Source organism: Megalopta genalis, chromosome 12, assembly GCF_051020955.1.
Source record: "Megalopta genalis isolate 19385.01 chromosome 12, iyMegGena1_principal, whole genome shotgun sequence".
In the NCBI taxonomy this organism is placed as follows: domain Eukaryota; kingdom Metazoa; phylum Arthropoda; class Insecta; order Hymenoptera; family Halictidae; genus Megalopta; species Megalopta genalis.
In genome coordinates, this window is record NC_135024.1 from 4,320,063 (window position 1) to 4,343,436 (window position 23,374).

The window sequence follows — 23,374 nt, forward strand, 5'->3', positions numbered from 1 at the left end:
GTCCACAACGCGACGGTGGGCCGTCCGACTCTGGGCCGCGCTTGCGCCGGTCGGGCCGCATCGGCGGCCGCGTGAACGCGCGCGGATCCAGGAAGGTAGACGCCGGGGTTGGCCGTCGCACGGGTGGATGATGCCGGCATCGGTGGAAGGGAACGTAGGAGAGTAGGCAGGGTGGAGGAAGGGGTGCAGCCGCGAGATATGAGGGGCAGTGGGCTAGTAGTCCGCGATAACGTCGCCTCAGTAGATCGTCGGCCGTCGCGTGGCTCCTCTCGCCTCCTCGCGAAGATCACGCGCAACACCCTCCCGTGCCCGCGTGCCACCCTTTGCTCGCCGAAGGGCAAATGCGCCGGCCACGGAAGAGCGGACCCCGAGCCGGAAGCGAGTCGGACCAGTCGCGCGACACGTGCTCCGCGTCCCAACGCCGGAAGTTGAGTCTGTGCTGGTGAGGGGGTGGGGGCAATTGCTCGAAGATCACCGGAGAAAGTGTAATCGCCTGATCGAGACGCTATCTATGCCTCTGTTCCGCCCGTTTGCCGCCATCGTTCTCCTCGCTGTTTTTTTTTTTTTGGTGCGTTGTCCTCCTGTGCAGTTCTCACGGTTCAGAAAAAAAAAACGGAGATGCAGTGATGCGGAATGTTGTGTTCGAAGAGCCGGGGAATGCCTCGATGTAGATCTTGGAGCGCTCCCCGATTAGCTCGTCCATCGCACCCTTTGCTTTCTCGTCGATGCTTTCCCGCGCGATCCTCCCTTCTAACGAATCATCACGGCGGAGGGGTTCCTTCGAATTGACACGAGGAATTCATGGTTGCGGCTGGTTGGAGAGGTTCGAGCGTTTTCGTCCCGGGATAATTGCCCGAGGATTCCTGGGATTCGGCGGGGCTGTGGGGCGAAAGGTGGCCGAGGGAAACCGCGATTCACCACCCTCCGCGAGTGACGATTGATTCTTTTAGGAACGCGGTTATTGGTTTAGTCGAAGCTACAGGCGACCCTGGTGAATTATATTTCGGGGCCACTTTTGCTAATTATTCAAGCTGAACGGGCTCTTATGAATTCCGGGCCTTAATAAGTTTCTGGCCTTCGTTAAACCGTGCGCGGAAGAATGACGTGTCGAATCGCAGATCTTCTTTTACGTTCGTTTGGAAATACCGAAATCGTTGGAGACGAAGTTTCAATCAGTTTTTCCATTGTGTAAAATTGTGATAATCGATACATGTGTAACATTTGCTGGTCATCGCTGGTAATACAATTGCCAGTCTTTGCGCGTGTGTAGAGTACTTTGCACTACCTTTTTCTAAGGTTTTCGAAATTAGAATTGCCTCGATAACTTCATTCGTTATTAAATGTATTATTTCTGACGGTATAATAATTCTTATTGCATGGTGTGCGGTTTACTTAGCCGACCAGACACGATGCCATCCAAACATATGTTTTAGCCAACAAACTCTGAGTGAACGTATGAAAATATTTACGACGATTATGACACTAATCGGATGTCTTAAATACTTCAAAACGAAGCTCTGACCAGTCGTAATTCCTTTCGAAGATATACTTGAACGTATTAGATAATTATATGAAAGTATTTTCTGTATCGATATGATACCAATATGACGTCTTAAATACTTCGGAATGAAAATTTAACCAGTCGGAATTTAACCTTTTAAACAAATACTTTAACGATCCTTTTAGACGAGCATACGAAAGTATTTGATACAATTGCGATGATAATAAGATGTCTTAAATGCTGCAGAGGCAGCGAAGATTTGTCAAATTAATCGTGAATATCAGTAATAAGATGAGTTGGAGTTAACTAAAAGTGTCAGAGATATTCTCTGGTCGATCAACTCGATCTGCTAATTCTAATTGATGTTTGAGGCCAACGTAATCAGTCGAATTGTGTCCTATGTCACGTTCAATTATACGATCTGTGTAACTAGACAAGCATTAATAAATCGATGCTCAAATAAAGGATTCCAGATCCAGTAACGCACACATTTAGTTTGTCTTGTAATAATTCTCCGTACATGAGATTATTTCTACCGTACCATGTAATATTTATTTAAAATCGCCGATCTTCGATTCGATCGCGATTCGATCGCCGATTTTCATTTGCGTTTCTTTTTATTTGCATTTTATTTACATTTATTATTTCATTATTTGTATTTCTTAAATAAAACAGTCGTACGCAATGACTCACATACACGCTCAAAGTATGCAGGAAAATTAATACAAATCACAATAAGATTCTACATATTCGAAACGAAAAGCTTTAGCACGATTAACGATTCGTGCGACTCGCTCATATTTCGTTCATTCGCGCGGAAACAAAAATATTTCTACAACGAGCTCCGCCCAATTTCGATTCTTATTGGATTCATAAACTCTGTTCAACTCTTACTTTCTATAATTTACGTGGCGAATAAATAAACGAACAGTGTGGACATTTTATACAATCCCACATTTCCTGCGTTTTCGTCGCAATTTTCCTGTCAGAGAACGCGACGCGCGTATAATTTAAAAATAACAAGCTTCGCACGGGCCCGCGAAGTTCGAAGTCATGTAGGCGAAACAACTTCAAACAACATTGACTTACAAATCTCTCCGTTTCTATTAGCAACGCTCTACGAATAAGCAGAAATTGCACCATTATTCTTTGTAGCTTTCCCAATTTTTAACTTGCCGCCGAATATTTCCGCCGAAACGGAAAATTCTACGCGATCTTAAATAGGTCGACGCGTGTTCAATTTTCATCGAAACAACTTCAAGCAACGTCGACATTTTTACTGCGCTCTTATCAATCGAATTGACAGAATAAATAGAAACTGCAACATTATTTTCCGTTCTTTCTCAAATGTTTTAATTTGTCATTGACGTCATCAAATTTCGCCAGATTACAAACGTTGTACATGTGCATAATTAACATTAAAACAACTTCAAACAATATCGACTTACACATTTCATTGCTCCTACTATCAAAATTCACTAGATAAACAGAAAGTGCACCGCTAATCGTCACTGTTTTTAAAATCTCTCGCTTGTAATCGATAAACGAACGAACGTAATAAAAATTCCCCACAAAACGAAGGATTTCGTAGTTCGTTTCCGTCATTGAACAATGCCATAAATACTGAACCGTGTTCAATTTTCATTCGAACAATGTCAAACGACTTTCTTCGCTCTTATCAAGAAAATTCACTAAAAAAAGAGAAGAAAAAAGAGAAATTGCACCGTTACTCTCCAATCTTTTTTCAATTTTTCCCTCGCCATCGATGGCGACCGAACGCGGCCAAATTCGCCTAAAATGGAGGATTCTCGCGGCTCGTTTGGTATCGTTGAACAATCGTCGCTGGCTGCCACGATTCAATTTTTTCGCGATCAACGTTGGCGCCCGCGTAGATTTCCGGCCTCGAGCCGCGCATTTTTCGTCGCAGCGTCTCGTGAATATTCAAATTCCGGATCGCACGGTAATAAATTAATCCCGGCTGAGTGGCTCCTCGTTTCCTGGCCGAGGCGATAATGAATTGGACTCGTTTGTTTTCATCTGCAGCGGGAGAGAGAGAGCCGCGCGGGAAAATTGCCTCGACACACGCCATTCCGGAAGGGAGCGAAACGATTATCCTCGGCGAGAGTCGAGCTTCCCGTGTTTTTCGACACGCGACCGAGTGACAGGATTTTTTTCGGACCAAGGATTCGCGCGGCACTGATTTTTCGCTTCGTGTTCGACCGGCGTAACGTCGATTATGGCTGCGCCATTTTTTTCGGACCCGCACCGTGTCCGGCACGCCGCTTGATTATGCGACGCACTGCTCATTCTGTCATCGAATTGATGTCGAGCTGTCCAAATCGAACGCTTGCGTTGGTAACAGGGGATTTTTAAGAATTTTCCGCGCGCTTTTAAAAATATGAAATCGCTGTGAAGTAATGTTTTTCTTTTTTTAAATCGAAGATAAACGGTTGAGAAATATGGTTTTTAAAATATTGTTTAAAACGGCAATTTCTCATATTTTCGTACGTAACTAAACAAATTATTTCGATTAATAGAATGTAACAACTTCTTTCGAAATTAGCGATTAAAGGAAAATTATCGAACTTCTATTAATAGGCTTTTAGTAAATAAAATGTTTATACATTCACAGCCATACTAATTTTGCTTAGAAAACGCTCACTGTTGATAGGAGAATTGTTTCAGTTATTAAACTTACTTATATTATGCATTAGGATAGTAATACAAGAAAATTCACGGAGAGAATCGAAATTAAGTTAGAATAATCTTTTAATTTATATAAATAATTATCAGCTTTTTAGATCTGAAACAAAATTATAACAGTTACATTAGGTACTGAAATCAATTCGGCACCCTTTTGCCAGAGTAAATTCTGTTCATTTACGGAAAAGTCATAAATCTTCCAATTTTTAATTAATTTAATTTTTTTTAATTTTTTTCTATCCAAAAAAGATTTTTCAATATTTCAATATTGATCTTCAATTTCCAATCGTCGTTTCATGATTCTTTCCAATTTCCCGTGTATTAGTCAAATTAAGTGGAAACGAGAGAAATTGGCGATAATCTGATTGGACAAGGTGTAATCAATAAATGAGGAAAGATGTTCCAGCTGATGCACAAATCGCATGAAATGACATACAATTCCCTCGTTATCGATCTGAAAGCATTTTTCTATAATTGAAACGCGAGAAGAAACAGTTGTCATTTCTTTTGTCAAGCTGTTTCATAAATGAATGCTGGATTCCGATGCAAGAAAGCATTGTTGAAGAATGGCAACATTTTGTGTTTACTTTTCCGCGTAGAATTTTCGAATCAGTGAAAGAGATTTTTCTCTCAGTTTGGTATGCAAAGAAGCACACTTGACAAAGTGGGAAACTGCACGAAGGCTCGCAGCGGTGTTCATAAGGTTTTAAATCGGTGCTTCAAAATCATAAAATAGCAGTTAAGTACATTGAAGTTTAAAATTATTTCGTCGTCGACCTAATGATTAAAGTACCGATTTAATTTCGACGCCTAATATATTTAGTAACCCGTGCCAGCGTTTTAATAATGGAGGCAAAAGTTCACGAGCTTTCATTTTTTTAATACCGAATTTAATATCGCTCTAAAAATGAAGGACAGACAGATTAAACAAGATTAAACCTTCATGAGATGTATGTTTGAACTGTCGGTCGAAACTTTGGAATCGCTTGGAAATTTGGAATAAAAATCCGCCGCGTGACAGATTTTCGTTTTCGTCCCGAAACGAATTTTTCTGCGATTACCTAGAAAACCGAAGTTCGTAACTTTCTAAACAACAATTCGATTTTAATATTTTTCGCACTCGCGCGTGTAGTCATATTAAACGCAAAGGATTTAATATTTTTGTAAAGCTGGAAAAAATGAACTTGAACACCAGTAAATGTTTACTTAAACGTTTACGTTATTTTGATATAGTAGATGTTGAGTTACGTTTATTATATTTTATTTTATTAAAAAGAAACATCTATAATCTTTCGATTATGATCGATTGCGTTCGTACAACATGTTCGTTTACTTTTATTATTAAATACGTCCACGAAGAATAATTACATTGCTTGTCCCGCAATAAGAATAAAAGTTCGAGATCCATGTATTTTCCTCTATTCGATTTAATTAACAGGACCGTCGATAGATCTCGCCTGTCGATACGTCAATCTCAATCATTTAATCATCATTTTGCAGTCGAAAAGTCTGAGACTCGAAAAGCCGCGCCGTTATTGATTAAAAATTCAAACGTGTCACCGGATAAATGGAATGCGTGACCGTGTGCAGGTCGAGTGACGACGAAAACTTTAGGTTTTCGTTAATGGACACGCGTGATCACGCACGGTTTAGGATTCAAACGCAATAACTGAAACGCAACGACCCGGATCAGCCATGTTGGCGTTCGATTTACCGTTTCGCGGTTTAACCTTTCCCTCCGGGATCCGTTTTCAATGAAGAAAATTAATCGAATATAGCCGTTTCTGTGCCAAGTATATGTATAATTGGTCAGTGGGAGTGAAAAAAGACTGACATAAAAGAAAACCATCGAAGTATTATTCTCCTTCGATATCAAATTCACGTAATGATATAAAACGTCAGTAAGACGGAACGATAAATAATTAACCCTTTAAATTATTTTTTCAAGATTGAGAACCTAAGACGAGGCGACGCAAGTTACATCAGAAATTATCTACGTTGTTCAGAACTAAGAAGACGATACATAGAACAGATTATTTCTTGAGTATCCGCGAAAACTGTGTCAAACTGATACAAGACACAGATTAGTGCTAATCAACGCGTATCTCCCGTTTAAGATCTGCCCGATAGAATTTATTGGAAATATGGTAAATACAGTAAATTCGCCGTAATTTTCCAGCAGATTGTAAATGAAAATGGACAATTTCAGAAGAGGAGATACGATTATTCGAGGCTCGCGACTCGTTTTTATAGTTACCGATTGCCAACGATTATAAAAACGAGGTGCAAGGCTCGAATAATCGTGCCTCCTCTTCCCAAATTGTCCATTTTCGTTTACGAGCTGAAGAAAAGTTAGGGCTAATTTACTGTATTTACCATATTTCTAATAAATTCTATCAGAAAGATCTTAAATGGGAGATGTACGATTATTCGAGGCTCGCGACTCGTTTTTATAGTTACCGATTGCCAACGATTATAAAAACGAGGTGCGAGGCTCGAATAATCGTACCTCCTCTTCCCAAATTGTCCACTTTCGTTTACGAACTGAAGAAAAGTTAGGGCTAATTTACTTTATTTACCATATTTCTAATAAATTCTATCAGAAAGATCTTAAACGGGAGATGTACGATTATTCGAGGCTCGCGACTCATTTTTATAATTACCGACTGCCAACGATTATAAAAACGAGGTGCGAGGCTCGAATAATCGTACCTCCTCTTCCCAAATTGTCCACTTTCGTTTACGAGCTGAAGAAAAGTTAGGGCGAATTTACTGTATTTACCTTATTTCCAATAAATTCTATCAGAAAGATCTTAAACGTGAGATGTACGATTATTCGAGGCTCGCGACTCGTTTTTATAGTTACCGATTGCCAACGATTATAAAAACGAGGTGCGAGGCTCGAATAATCGTACCTCCTCTTCCCAAATTGTCCATTTTTCTGCGCAATCTGAGCGCGAATTAGGGAGAAATAACTGTGAGAAATAACGATGAAATGGCGACGCATTCTGCATGAATAAAAATACACTGTGGTTATGCTAGGACGTTTTCACGAAAACGGAAAACGGTGTTTTTTGTAGAAACTCCACTTTACTGACGCTTCCGCTGAATAATAGGGACCGGGAGCAAGGTAAATATACCTATTCACGGCCCATTTTCTTATTACCGACCAGTTGCTCCATTCACGTTATTAAAAAACGTACGTTCAAGCACGGAATCTTTTATTTTTTAATTCACTTGTTGCTGGGGTTGGTACTCTTATTTGGTGAAACCTCTCAATTCACGGAAAAGTTTTAGATTACGTTTCTTCACAGACGATTACGAACGTTATTGAGGTCAGAGAACGAAAATAGAAAGTGCTTCCAATTGTACGATCGTGATTAATAAACGAGAATTCGATTGCCAATTGAAATCCGAAAAAAAACAGTCGATCATTTAGAATTTTGGAACGCATATATTTTACAGACGACACATATTGCTTTATGAGAAAAACATCCCGAGATAAATTTGTCACGGTACATTAACACAAAATCATTTCCAATAATTCATGCAATGTCAAAGTGAAACCGAAATTAGAAAGTTAGCCCTAGTTTGGCAATGATTCACCAAAAAACCCTGGTTTGTTCGATATATTACAATAAGTACGAATTTCAAAACCCAGTTAAAAAATTAGTGTCACCCATACACGCACGACTGACGCAGCACTCGACGTGTTGCATTTCTAAAAAAATCGTGCTGCTTCGTTATCAAAATTCGTGTTACATTTGCAGTTTGCACGAAATAAGAAAACAGAAGCTGAAATCGCAATCAGAAGGTAGAATTTAATTTGAATAAACGATGATCGTTGTAACGGAATTGTGTTGCGTGGTCGCGAAGAGGGTTATTTACCCTAAGTCGTTAGATTCTGGATATAGCAATCGCTGAAATACCGCTGCGAACGATACCCTTCACATTTGCCTGGCTTTACTCGGGAAAGCGATCAAGTTATTCCGTATCCAACGCGGTTTATTTCTTCGGACTTCGACGGCAAGGTAAACTTACTTTGATGTCAAAAGTCTTCCATCGCGTTATAATCGATCATGCACTTATTGCAGCATTAGCCGCGATAAATGAGTTATTTTTATCGCGTTATTTTAACCAGCAATTATTGTTTTCATACAGGTAATAACAGTATTACGAGAGTTTTATTTTGCATAAAAGAATGACAAAACAAACATTCGCTCATTCTGAAGTTGTTTTATTTATTTATTTTATTTATTTTTTATTGTTATTATATTCTACGTATCCGTACGGATTGTGGTTTAATTTTGAATTGTTCAATTTGCATTGTGCAAGGTGTCCAAAAAGTCGGATGACTGTTTTTCAAAAGCTCATTGCTGAATTTAAAAATTAAGATCGTTCTTAATTATTAATTATTATATGTTATATACTATATTATTATATTATTATATATTATGTTATATATATTGTTATTATATATTTTATATTACATATATTATTACATATATATTATATACATTCTTATATATTTTATATTACATATAGTATTATATATTATGTTATATATATTTTATATTATATATTATTATATATTATATTATATTTTATATTACCAATTACATTATTAATTTGCGTGATACGTTCGGTGAAATCGTTATTACGGTTATTACGATGCATTAAATGTCGAGGAATTTTTGTTGTGAATTTGTATTTCGAGGTAGAGCCGGCAGAATAAAAGGGAGACGTCCCGAGATATCAAAGTGATCGAATTCGATGCTGCGGAAGAATTTCAACCACGTTTCGGCGCATTTCTCTGGCGGCGGATTTCGTTGCAGGCCCGGCGGCGGAGCTGTGTATAAGTGCGGGGGTGTGCATGATGCGGCGGGTTCTGCGCGTGGCAATGAAGAATAACCTTCTCCACGGTTTTGATCCAGGGTTTCTCGTTCCGGGAACCGAGAGACGAGGAGCTTGTTGATATCGTCGCGGCCGACTAATATTTGTGAAGCGTATTGATGGACCCTAAACTTCCGTCGCCGAAAGCATTTCGTTCAGCTGCGGACCGATATTGATTTCCTCGTACTCTTCGCCGGTATTGATGGAAACTCGCTTTGAAGAAAACTGATTGCGGGAAAATTCGAGGGAAAAAAGATGCTCGCTCTCGGCGCACCGTTGCGTTTGTACCGGCGCGCCGGTGTTCTGCGATCGAAGTTGCTCGATCTATTATGTTACACCGTCTTGTTCCGGTATACCGAATTTTGTTGTCACGACTGCGACAACAAAATATTATTGTATCGACAGTAATTAATTGGACAATTTAATGGAATTATCACGTAAAATGCCACGATGTCGCTAATTTTTCAAGCGTAGAAATTCATTTTCGCCGTGACACGTTTGAGTTAATCAAACTCTGCTCCCATTGTTTAACCCCTTAATGCACAATTTAAAAAAAAAACCGACCAAAAAAAATCAATTTTTTTTATCTAAGAAAATACATATTTGGACCTTAATTTCAATAAATATGTAAAAGAAATGCAAAAATTACTAAAAATTCAATAAAAATAGTGGATAAATAATTATAGTGAATATTGAATCGCATTGCAGATCGAATTTTGTACCCATCGTACTGTTTTTCAATTACCAGTTACTATTTTGAAGGGGAAGGAGGAGACGAAAAAAAAAACTGAAAAATATTTAATTTTACCTAAATTTGTAATAATATAATAATAATATTTATTAGCTGAAAAATATATAATAAACTAAAACTATTCAAAATTTTCTTTTGTATGGTAAATTTCAAAACAAGGTGCAGCACATAGCCCAACATTCCTTATTTCAACATTAGAAAACATACCTTTTATACACTAAAAATCCAATTTACTCTCTATAAAAATACACCATAAAACAAAAACGTTTTTATATGTTGACACTAATAATATTTGTAAAAAATAAAAAGCAATTGTCTTTGAAGAAATTCACTTTGATAACGTCTACTTTACTTCACGACTTGCTCACGAATAATACACTAAATGTTCATAAGTGCCATCCTAAAAGTGCATATTTTATTCCTGAATAAGCAAAAAGTAGAAAGAGATCGGAGATAACTGGAGAGTAATAAATAAATTAGTCATAACAAAACTCACAAAAGTGCCAACGCTAATTAGATACGCAATAATGGATATAGATAGATAGAAACAATTACCAGGTCAGAGATGCTTATAAGCGTCACCCTAAAAGGCCATATTTTATAATCCCAAATAAACAAACTTTACAGCTTACAATACAGAATTACACGATGAATATCAATAAATTGAATGTTTTCCTTGGTTTTTATTAAGTTATTTTTACTGCCCGGATATATTCGAATCTGAACATTTTAGCGACATAAGTTGCCACGCCGACCGTATATATACGGGTCTGCACATTTTGGCCGGTTTTGCACGCCCGTGTTAATACGTTTCTGCGCGTTAAGGGGTTAATTTTCATTTTTCAGTTTCTAGTTTGATCAATTAAATTAGTTTGATCTTGTGGTGGTTATCAGTAACTGTGCGGATCAGTTATCTTATTTTATCAGCGAAATTAATATGTAACTCTCGAAGCGAGGCCGAGCAAAGTAGCTTAATATTTTACTGTCGTGTTTAATTGCAATTTATCTGTAAAATAATAGTGTGAACTAAATGAGAGTAAACGACACGTTACCCGAACGTCGTCGTCGTCGTCGTCGTCGTCGCAATATTCTATCTCGCGATAATTAACTGCCACTACATTTTTCTCGGCGAAGTGTGCACGGCTCATAATTATAATCAACATAACTTCGTTAGAAGATTCCCTTGGCTGAGAAACGAGATTAGAACTTTATTTCTCGCGTGTCATCTTCCATTAATTGAACGGCTAACGCCGGCGCCGTTCGTCGTGTCACTATAGCAATCTGACATTTACTCGCGACGTCGATGCAATTGGCTCTTTCGCTGAAAACATTTCTACTTATTTTTACGTTGAACATAATTAGATCCAGCATCCGAACACACTCTCCTTTCAATTCTCACGAGTCTTATAACTCGACCTTTGAATTTTATGCATTTACACGGAAATTAAATTTTTAGAGTCTACAAAGCGAGTTTAGCTATAAATTGCATAATAGCATTGCTTTTTACAGATATGGCAAGACTAAATTTATTTACACGTTTCTCCGACTCTTTAGAAAGAGTCCTTTCAACAATTTTCGAGTAAAAATGGTGAAACGTCAATGGAAGACCTTTTCTGAATTTCTTGTTAAAGCTAACATTTTTATTTTACCTCTTCTTATTGTTTATTAGATATTATACAAGTCTTGCGATCGCGTTCGACGATGCAATCATCTGTCGACGATTGCCATCGTAATGCAAAATATTTAAAACATTTGAATAATCCGAATTAAAAATTTGGCATTTACATCAACATTTTCCTCGTGCATCACGAATTCAGTCGTTACATTTACATTCGTCGTAAATGAAAAATCAACCACCTCGAAAACAAGATCACATGATTTTCAGTGTTCGTGTAAAATCCGCCGAACCTCGACTCGCGCCAGACCGCGCCATTGAAGAAACCCGGCTGTCTGCGGACAGATATCATTAACGACCGTCGGCGGACAATAAGAATCATTGTCGAACAACATTAAACAGAAAGCCCGGACAACAAAAGCAGCCGGCGCCCACTGGCGGCCGGCCTTTCGCCCGGACAAAACAGGCCCTCGAACCTTTTTCAATCCTTGTCGAACCGCCCTTTAGTAATCGAACCCCACCGCTTTGCATGTCGCGTCACTATAACATCCAATCAGCGTCCCGGGGAACGGCTCTCCTCGATTCAGGAGCTCTGCCGTTCTCGCCCACGCCTGGAAAGAAAAGAAATTCTGAATGTCTGATTTATTAGTGCGCGAAAAAGTCCGTCGAAGGGACGAGGCCTCGAAGTGATCGATAATAACCGGTGGCTGAAGAAGACGAAGTAGGGTCAATTGGTGGTGACCGGAAGCCTGGCGAGAAGAAGAAGAGTCAATTCGAAGTAACCGGAAGCTGAAGAAGAGGGAAAAGGGTCGTAAAATAGCCGAACGCTGAAGAGACGGAGGGAAATTTTGGAAGAAGACGGATTTTGAAGGGACAAGAATTCTAGGAGAAGAATTCTAGACGAAAAAGAACTCTGGGAGAAGAAGAATTCTAGAAGGGCAAGAATTCTAGAAGAAGAATTCTAGACGAAAAAGAACTCTGGGAGAAGAAGAATTCTAGAAGAAGAATTCTAGACGAAAAAGAACTCTGGGAGAAGAAGAATTCTAGAAGGGCAAGAATTCTAGAAGAACGAGAGTCCCTTGGAAGAAGAAGAAAAGAGTCAACGAGATTTGCGAGAGAAGCGAAGAGCGGAAGAGAAGCTGCGTTCGAGGTCACAGATGCCGAGTGTTCGGCCAGGTCGCGCGTAGTCCGGGGCTGTTCCGAGGTCAGCGATTTCCTGGAGCGATGATCGACTCGTCGGTGGCGACGATCGATCCCGCGGATCCTCTCGAGGCCGTCGCCGACACCTGTTTCGAGGACCTTTTGTTTTTCGGCGCCGCGAACGGATCCGGTGCCGGCTGCGACTTCGCCACGACGGGAATCGTGAACGACAGCCATTACGAAGGTGGGAATGGGATGCGGACGGACACCGAAGCCGAAGGGCTGAACAACTGGTGGGCCCTGCTGGCCTTGGTCCTCGTCCTAGGCACCGCAGCCGGGAATATCCTGGTCTGCCTGGCTATCACCAAGGAAAGGAGATTGCAGAATGTCACCAATTACTTCTTGATGAGTCTGGCTATCACCGATCTGATGGTCGCCGTTCTGGTCATGCCGCTGGGGATACTCACCCTTGTCAGGGGTAAGTCGAAGTCCTTTCTACAGTTTTCTAGCGTGCGGTACTGTAAAGATATTAGCACAGCTGGACACTATAAAGCTTTGCACTCGGAGAATACTAACTGATTAGGTGCGAATCAGTCCTGAGCAGATTTAGGATGACATCGTTCGAAATATTATTTCGGATAAACATGTTACAGTAATGTCTCCCTTACTGACGCTCAGATTGTCCACTAAAATGGATCATTTGGGAAGAGGTGACACGATTATTCGAGCCTTGCGGCTCGTTTTTAATAATTGTGGACAATTTATAACTATAAAAATAAACCGCAAGGCTCGAATAATCGTATCTCCTCTTCCCAAATTGTCCATTTTTGTGGTCGATCTGGGCGTCAATTAGAAAGACATTACCGTGTTTTATTCTATAATTATTGACAATACTGTGAGCACTTGTGAAATGACATTGTTTGAAATATTATCTTGAAAGAAATATTTGTGGCCATTGTGAAATTCTTGATGGATATTAAACAATGATTTAATTATCGTCTTTCAGTTTGGCTTACATCGACGTTTTTATTGTCATTTCCGCAAGGCAAAACGGCCGATCCGACCGTGTCAAATGATTACAATGAAAATTTCGTAGTTCTGAAAATGACATCATTATCAGCAGCCTAGGTTGGGACATCCGAGTGCAGAGTAATTAGGGGTCTAGGGCTCAGGTGATCAGAGTTATTGTATAATAACTCTGGTGGAGTATATAATACTTCACCCGGTATATTTTTGCGCTCCTTTTTTTATTTCTCATAGCTGGCACAATCAGAACCGCTGTAGGACAGCTGTTAACAGTGTCTCTCGGAATTGTTTCAACCCCGGTGCTATATGATACATGTCAGTTCGAGAGCGTTACACTTATGAGAACGATTGGTTAGTGGAAATGGAGCAAACGAGAGAGCTCTGTGACGGCTCTGTGACAGTTTACCCCTCGATAGCTGTCGCTATACCGCTCGAAGTCTGCGAACGTCCGCCATCGAGAGTGAAACTCGCTGATCTAGCTATTCTGAAGTGGACAGCGTTAATCCGAAATTTCCAAAAACATTTTCTACTCGGTTCCAAAGTACTAAAAATGTCGATCATTGGAGTACCATTCGACATTTAGGCTGCGGATTTTATGCGTTTATGATAAAACTGGATCTGTAAAATTTGAAACAGCGAAAAGATTCGAAGAAAATAAGAACGTTGCTGTACCATTTCAACTTATTAAAATTATTAAAGAAAGAAATCAAATTTTATTTGGCTGTTATATTTTGCAATTGACGCATACAATCTTTATTTTACAGAAAGATCCGAAATCCCGTTATCGACTAGATCTACACGCGTTAACCACAACGTCATAAAAAATGTATCGAATTAGAACGTCTTCCTATGATAGCAATTGTTTTTGTGATTATTCTTACAGCTCTTTCTTGCTAATATATCATATCTGTTTAATTTGCATCGAAGCGAAACGAGTTTAAAGACTCAAGTGTACGGGCCATCCGAAGCGAATGTGTTAAAACTGTGGAAAAACGAGGCACAGAAAAAGAAATAGCTACATCAAACGATCCGTAAATTCTGCGACGATTGTGGGCTGATTAAAAATAAAAACGCATGACCGGAAAATACAGAGAGCCGGCAGAAGTAGATGCGAGTGACTAATAAAATGGTTAAGCAGATTAAAGGGGAAGATAAAAGAGTGTGTAAAACAGATGACATAGGCGACAGTTAAGGTATAGATATGCATTTGTAGCGCAGTTACAGACAAAGGATAGTCTAGAGTCTAGAGTCCAAAGCATAGAAATGAAGGTTACGAATAGATCATTGAAGAGCCAACTACAATACAATGTTTCTTAAGCTTATTATATGAAAGGATTAATATAAAAATAGAAAAGAAAGTAAAAATTTATTTCTATTCGAATGACGGCCAACTCTGTTTATACTATTTTCTTTTCACAATTTCGTAAACGAAGACGATTCGATCTATGGTATACGTAACATTTTTTGCTCGGAATGATCTGCTGCACAAGATAAACAATGTGTTCCCAATTCCCTGCAGCTATTACCAACAGAAGCTATATAAAATATTCAAACCATATGCAATATGCAAAATATACAGGATAAAACAAATTTCTGTGCAGGTCCCATAACTTTACTATTTCCAGCAAAAATATGCATTTGCATAAACGCCTGCACTTTACGAACGACGTTCGAAACACGAGAAGCAATAAGAGGCGCCAAGAAATTAGCAATATTGCCCCGATTAGCGGGAACAATGAAACAGAAGGCGAGGATTGCTACTCGACGGCCAGGGGAGGATGTTTTTATTGGCCGAACGTCGGCCGAATATTCGGGATCGCGAAAAAGGGGGCTGAAACGTTCGGTCGTTAAGATTTCCATCAGCCAGATGCATTTTCCAATAATGGCTGGTGAACTTTCCAACCGTTATCTGCTCTCGAATCTAAGTTTTCCCCCTTGTTACCGAGATTACGAGAAGATTGAGGAAAGCTCGATGAAGATTCAGTAACGCGAAGGAGTGAATATCATCGGTGCCTCGAGTTTCTCCGAGGTGTTATTCACTCCGACTCGAGACTATTCCCTAAACGAGGATCGATGGTGCCTCGTGTGTCTAAGTTTCGCTGTTGTTCGACAACGGGTGAACGATGCCACGGCCATTTTTTAATTCCGAGGCTAATGAAAAGACAACGGGCGAATATCTTCCAAGCGATACGCCGGGAATGCGATAAATGCGACGCTTAGGCGAACCAAATTGTTATTTGCCGAACGATTAAATCGGTGAACGGTTAAATTAAACGGGGCACAATAACGCGTTTCTTCTTACTTCGCAAATGCTGGCATTGTGCGGGCGCGATAAAAGTCGCGTTACATTCGAACGAATGCGCTTTTGTAATTTTTACGATTTTGTTCGGTTTTGTTTGATCGCACGTGGCTGCGTTAATTAATACAGTCGAGCCGCGAACAATGAGAGTTTTAAATAATAGTCCTATACAATGTAGGATTGATTATATATTGTACTGTTATTTCTTTTTTTAAAATGAAAGCGCGCGCTTTCGATCAATTTTAGCAACACCGTAATCATTAAGCGTTCGACTAAAATGCAACGTGGTTTTTAAGAAATTCGGTTCAGTTTATTTTAATTTCGAAAACTGCGACTGTTGTTGTCCTTTCGCAGTTATACTCATAAATTCTTGGATGTATTAATCGAGTCTTTTAATTAGGTCGTGGAAGCGAAAACTTCAACGAAGTTTCTGAGTCCTGTGTTAGAGAAAGCCTTTAAACAGTTAAGTCAATTCTGTCTAACTTATTCTTTGCGAATAAGTAGCTTACAAAGTAATGCGTACGTCTAGAGAGATTGTTGATCGACTTGATTAAAAAATATTTCTGTTCAAAAGAAATTTTCATTATTTTAACGTCTAGAAGTAGTTCGAACACCGAGAAGCGTCACTGAATTTTCTTTTAAATGATAACATATTTCGAAACAAACGATGCATTGTACCATGATTTTCATAAAAAAAAGTAGCAGATCACTGTTTCGAATATTCGAAATAAATCCAAGCTACGTGAAAGCACTGGAAAGCCATTGTTCGCGGTCTCTTCGTAGAGATATACATCCGAAAATATTCGGTGGGAAAATGTAGTTTAAAATGACTGAATTTGTTTCGTAATTAAGAGAAATACTCGGGTTATAATGAAACGGAGTCGGGTTTATTTCAAACAAATTCCATTCACGCCGAACGCTGCTCGCCGTGTAAACACATAATTTTCACCGCAGAAACATGTTATATACTACGCTTTTATGCGGCCACCGAAATTGTTGATACTTGCTCAATTGGACCGCGAACCGCCAGGACTACGATACGTTCGAACTGATTAATTGGTGGACGAGTCAAATGTAAAAACCGCGTTGTCAAGCTCAGAACGAGACGTTAGCCCTTCGATTGAATATTGGACATGAAACGGGGCCGGTTGCATCGAACACAATTGAACAGGCACCGATTCGATGAAGATGTGTATTATTGTGCTCTCCCGTGACGTGGAAGAAATCGCACCGTGTTTTTATCGCTGGGAAATATTTGTTCACCTGATCGACCGGCTTTGCGAAAGCTGTAAGAAAGGTGTAAACAATTTTAGACGTTTAAACAATTATTTCCTTATTAAACAATTATAATTACAATATATTAACAATTATAATTACAATTATATTAACAATTATAAACGATTATTTCCTTGACATAACCTTAATTTTCTTCGATTCTTTCGTCTGGTAATTCAGGTAATTGCTCGAAGATACAACAACTGGATTTACTGAAAGATTGTATCCCTTAAGCGACAGTTTTCGAAATAATGCAGCAATAAAGATATACTTAAGAGGACTGCGAAATTGGTGTAATTTTCTTTGTGGATTCGCATTATAAGATAATTGATACACGATATTACTATTGTTTGTTGTTCGCCAATTTTGACAGATTATACATCGCATATGCTGAAGACTCGGCAAATTAAGTTACAAGTATAATAAAAATCACGATCAAATAAAATATAAAATATGGTATGTGATAATTATTATATTCTGTTAGAACTGCTAAGAAAACATCAATTTCAACACAGTATATTGTGTACGCTGAAGACTACAGAAATTAAATTAGAATTATAACAAACATTGCAATCAAATTAAATATGCATATAAATCATCCGAAATAATTATTGCATTGTATTACAGTTGCGTATTTCAACAAACTATGTTGAATCGAGTTGAGACAAAATCAATCAAATGAAATATTCAGATGAATCATAGACTTCATTTTAAAGAATTAATCGTTTCTTTCGAAATTGTATATGATCCCTTGTACGAGAAAAGATTTTCGCGAAAGAACGAAGTGAAAGGGTTTTTAAAAATTTTGTCTTTCCGCTGATTAAAAGTGAATATTCTACTTTACCCTGGTTTCACAATTCCCAGCGACGGAGATGTAAATTTGTGTTAAAATTTGCAAATCTATTCATTACGGAATTCACATTCTGTGCCAAAACTGCAGCTGAGGAACGTTCGAAATATATTGCATGAAATCTTCGCGCAGTTTATGTGTGTTTCGGATTATATATACGACCGGTCTTGTAAATAGGCGAGCTTATTGGTATTCCGGCAAACGAGTCGCGCAATATTAGTAAGTTGCCGCGCGTGTTGTTGCTGCAAGAAACAAGGATTCCGCCACGAACAAACGAGGTCCGCGGAGTTTGTAATTTCCGTCTCGATACTTTTTAGTCATCCCATACAAATTCCTTTTCGCCTAACAGTTCACGGATGCAGCGCCGAAGTCGAGGCGGTTCCATTTTACGCGTTTAATCGGCTTTCTTGCGTGGAAAAGTTAATAACTTGTTTAATTGGCTTTCGAACCGCTCCACGTTTCGCAACAGACAATTTATACTTCGTTCAACTATCCGCAATTTTCTGTCATCATGTTTCTTGTTACACCTGTGACAATGCGAGTAGGTGAAACACGAAGTGGTAGAACAATTACATATAATAGATTTAAGACGACTGTAATATTATTTATTAAATTAATGTTTCTTCCACATAGTCTGTTAGAATACCATAGAATTTACAATATGTGTTTAATTAAGTACAGTATTCTAATACCACTTAATAAAAAATTTACTAGGCACTTTTAGAATATCTCAATTTTTTTAAATTTTCCTTTCAATTACTGAAGACACAATCATTTATATCATTTCTATTGGATCTCTGGTTTTCCTTTGCCATTTCTTCACCTTTCTTTCTACGTTTCTCCATAACAAATGTAAATAAATATCTTATAACGTTCGCGGAGTGAATTATTTATTGTTCGTAAAATATTGTCTTCCATTAATAGTAACATCTTACAAAGTTGTTCTCACGTTCTGGTTTAATAAAATTGATTTTATATTTAGGATATTTTACAGAATACAACATATAATCTAGTAAAAAGTTTTCCATCAACTTTCTACGCTCAGTATGCAAGTAATTTGATATAAGTGCATTTGTCAGGCTATAAATATAATATGTAAAAAGTGTAAATCGTGAAAAATGGGATCAAGGTAAACAAATATTGAAACTGCATAAATACGATAGAAAATCGTTATTAACAAAACATAGTTACTTAATATCGATATCTCAGATAGGAAATATTTTGTAGAATTGTACGAAACATAAAAATATTTAACCCTAGAAAGATAACCATATGACAACGTACGTAAAAGATAACCATACGCTTCAGAGGCGCATGCTTTTCTAAGGCGTCAATTTTATACTAACAACGGATATTTATTTAAGTTAATCTAGTCATTTTTTTTAGGTTTGGCATTATTGTAAAAATAAAATGCATTTATATTATATTTTTTTATATTTTAAGTAATTTTAAACTTAAATCACTAGACCTCTATGAAAAATTAACAAAAATCAACAGTCTTCGCAGGCGCCTCTGCGACGTAGGTTATCTTTCTCGGGTTAAGTAAACGCGTAGCAGTGCTTTCAATTAATTACAAATTAAGTGATTATACATATTTTCGGTGGATGATGGTCTGAAATAATTTAAGAGTAGTCTGTAAGTTAATTCATCGAGAGTAATTGAGACAGCGTGAATTTCGTACGAATTCCTCTGTACTTCCGTTGTTTCCAACGGAGACACGAGGTTCGTCAAACGAATCGCAACGTTGAAGTTGTGGCTGCGACCTTGCGTCGGTGATTTTCCGATCACACGGTGCTTTAAAGTCTAATCGACTGTAGCCACGATGCGTTGTAGTATGTCGATTTGATGTAGACGCAGTTTACTTATGAATGAGACCTAGACACACCGCTGGCGTATGTCCAAGTCCGTCTATTCCGAGGTTTCAGAAGTCCCGGAAGCTATACGACCTTCGCCGACCGCGCTTCCTCGCGCCATCTTTCAACGTCTACTTATTACGGTTGCGCGAGCAGCATAGATTTTTCAACGGGATCAAACGAGCGATCTGTTCGATTTCTCGGTTTGCTTTTGTCGGGAACGCGACGCTTCGCGTTTCTCCCCGCCCTCTTCCGAACGTTCAGATTTAAGAGACATTTCCGCATCGGATAGCGAAGATTCCTTCTATCTGCTTAACCCGAGAAAGATAACCTACGTCGCAGAGGCGCCTGCGAAGACTGTTGATTTTTGTTAATTTTTCATAGAGGTCTAGTGATTTAAGTTTAAAATTACTTAAAATATAAAAAAAATATAATATAAATGCATTTTATTTTTACAATAATGCCAAACCTTTAAAATGACTAGATTAACTTAAATAAATATCCATTGTTAGTATAAAATTGACGCCTTAGAAAAGCATGCGCCTCTGAAGCGTATGGTTATCTTTTACGTACGTTGTCATATGGTTATCTTTCTAGGGTTAAACATGGCCCAGAAATCATGATGGCAGAAATGTGTCGCTGCGTTGCGCGAGAAAAATGATATCTTACCCGATCAACTTTTGAGTCTAAGGATTCTGTATTTACATGTTGATAACGAGAATTACACAAACTCTCGTTAATACTCGGAATAAAAATGATCAAAACGCGACAACATTTTCAGAACTGCACTATGGGATTTGAATTTTGTTTGGACGATAAAGCAACCAGTCTACTAGATCGTAACTAGAATGCTTTTTTTGAATTTTTCTATTGCTTAGAATGACAAAAGAAAATAGAAAAACACTCGCTTTTAACTTTTTTTATCCGAGCCTACAACGTAGCCTACGAAATAGCAGTTTAGCCATTGTCTAGTATACTGGTCCCTCTATCATCTAAAAAAAAATTCAAATCGTCTATTCCAGTTTGAAAAAAGCTATTGCGTTTTAAAAAGTGTTCGAATATTAATGGGATTCACTGTACATGCATTATCTACACGTTGACAATAAATATTTAGAGACAAGAATGTAATGCTATATTCTGGTTTCAGAGTCTATAGATAGAGTTTAAATTGGGTTAGGGTCGTTAGGCCGCTTATAGCTTGGCCGTTCATTTGTTTAATATAGCGTGCGTCTTGTCTATTGTTTGCGATGCAACACAGAAAACAGTCGCTGATAAATTGAACACAAGCCCTCGTGTTTCCTGCTGGCTTTAATCCAACAAAGTTAGTCGTACGATTTTATCGCTATCTAAAATCAATCATAACGATACAATTTCTATTCAAAATCAACTATAATATCTTGTATTGAAAATCTGTTATATTTTAAATTTGTATCTAAAAAATCAACTATAATACAAGTTCCTATAAAAAATCAACCGTAACATAAATTTCTATTCTCAAGATCCATAGTAAATTAAATTCATACTAAAAAGTCCGTCACGATTTAACCTTTTGCAGTCGGAGCTATTTTAACTTGAAATTCGAAATAGTTTTTCTAACCTATAGCGTTTCCATTTTATATAACCCAGTGCATTTTATACATATGAAATTGAATTTTGTAACGCATGCAACAACTACACGTTGTACAGTTTTTCTAATACAAACAAATTTGATAATGTTAAAACTACTTTGATAATTCACGCTGTCCAAATGACACTTTAAATATTTTTATGTTTCGCACAATTCTACAAAATATTTCCTATCTGAGATATCGATTCAATAGACTACTTTCAATTCAAAGGGTTAAAATTATATCAAAAATCTATTATAATTTGTTTTTATTTCAAACCAAATATATTAAAAATTTCCTCCTTATGAAATTAACAGAATTCTAATTCAATATTATTTTTTGTTCTTACTGTTTCATATGTCATCTGTTCAGATTAATTATAAATGCATCAATTCGGCCGTCCAACGGCGGGACATTACTGTATCATAGTCAGCATCATTACAATGTATTCCCAGAAATGGAAATTATTCGCGACCCGATCGAGTTGTTAGCCAGGTAATTGTCTATCGTCTGGTTAATCGAATAAAATTTCGTTGGCCCCGTAGTTCACGAAGCCCGGGCTCCAAACTTGAAGAGCCACGAGAACCGAAGTTGAAACCTTTGTTGTCCCGACAAATACCGGGCCACGGTTAAAGTCCGCGTAATTGACTTAACTTCGTAACAAGTTGGAGATACTCGCACACTTTGCTTTATTACTCATTTCCTTGTCCATGAATAACGCTATTCCACATTCCGCTTTAAGCGCCGAATAATAGACAGCCTAGAACTTTCGTCGAAATCGTTAGCATGTCCCGCATCGTGTTTCGAACGTTTCAATGGGTATTTAAATTATTTAAATCGCGGCAGGTCAACCGCAAAATCATTTGATAACGGGTTCGTCAGAAAATAATTAACAACGGAACGGTGGATCTTTTATTGATAAAATTATTGAACTGACGATAACGAGAGTATGCCTAGGATCAAATATAATATTATTTTTCAATTGTTTTCAACGTACGATATTGTACCATATAACGCGACAATGCTTCACGCGTCTAACAATTGAGCCGTTTATTTTGAAATTGGCATAAGTCGCTTTACCGTAATGAAAAGTGGTGATTTTTTAATGTTTATACGAAATTATTTATACTGAGAAAAATATCAGTACCCTGAGATAACAAATACAAGTAAATCTTCTCGAAAGTTAGCATCCATATTTTTAAACGTGTTAAAACGCGAACCCTTAAATATATCGACTTAAAAACAAAGTGACCGACTTAAAAACAAAGTGACTTATGCCACTTTCAAAATAAACGGCTCAATTGTCAACCATGGAATGCAATGAAAGCTTTTCTCTAAATTGCTCTAAATAAATTTTTTATCCCGATGCGCGATTGTTAACATCAATCTTAGTTCATATTTTTAATACTCCTGCTACTGATACGGTAATTGAGCATAAGATAATTATGGACAACAGGAGAGCTCGACTTGCAATGACCGTGACCTTGAGGTGCGTTGTAAAGTGGGACGTTCGTGGTTTAAAAATTACGATCGAAAGAAGATAGGATACCTTGGTGTATTACATTTATTAGAATATCAGGCGAAATTGCTCATGGATTTGCATAGGATTGCGATCTTAACAGCGATAAGAGACGGTTGATCAGGTTTGCTATCAGTAAAACGAGATGAGGACATTAACAGAAACCAGTTACAGTAGTTTCGTCCTAATTCGTGCTCAGATCGTGCACAAAAATGGACAATTTGGGAAGAGGATTATTCGATTATTCGAGCCTTGCGGCTCGTTTTTATGGTCACCGATTGTTAATAATTATAAAAACGAGGGCGCGAGGCTCGTATAATCGTATCTCCTCTTCCTAAATTG

General features: G+C 38.1%; 1 protein-coding gene across 1 annotated transcript in view; it reads left to right on the plus strand.

The window, feature by feature from the left end:
• Positions 1-232: 232 nt before the first annotated feature.
• 5-HT2B (5-hydroxytryptamine receptor 2B) overlaps positions 233-23,374 on the plus strand; it is a 162,496-nt gene continuing 139,354 nt past the window's right edge. The window contains exons 1-2 of the mRNA XM_033484739.2: positions 233-485; positions 12,113-13,081. Of these exons, the coding sequence (XP_033340630.1) occupies positions 12,688-13,081 (394 nt within the window). The 5' untranslated portion in view covers positions 233-485; positions 12,113-12,687. The remainder of the gene's footprint in view (positions 486-12,112; positions 13,082-23,374) is intronic.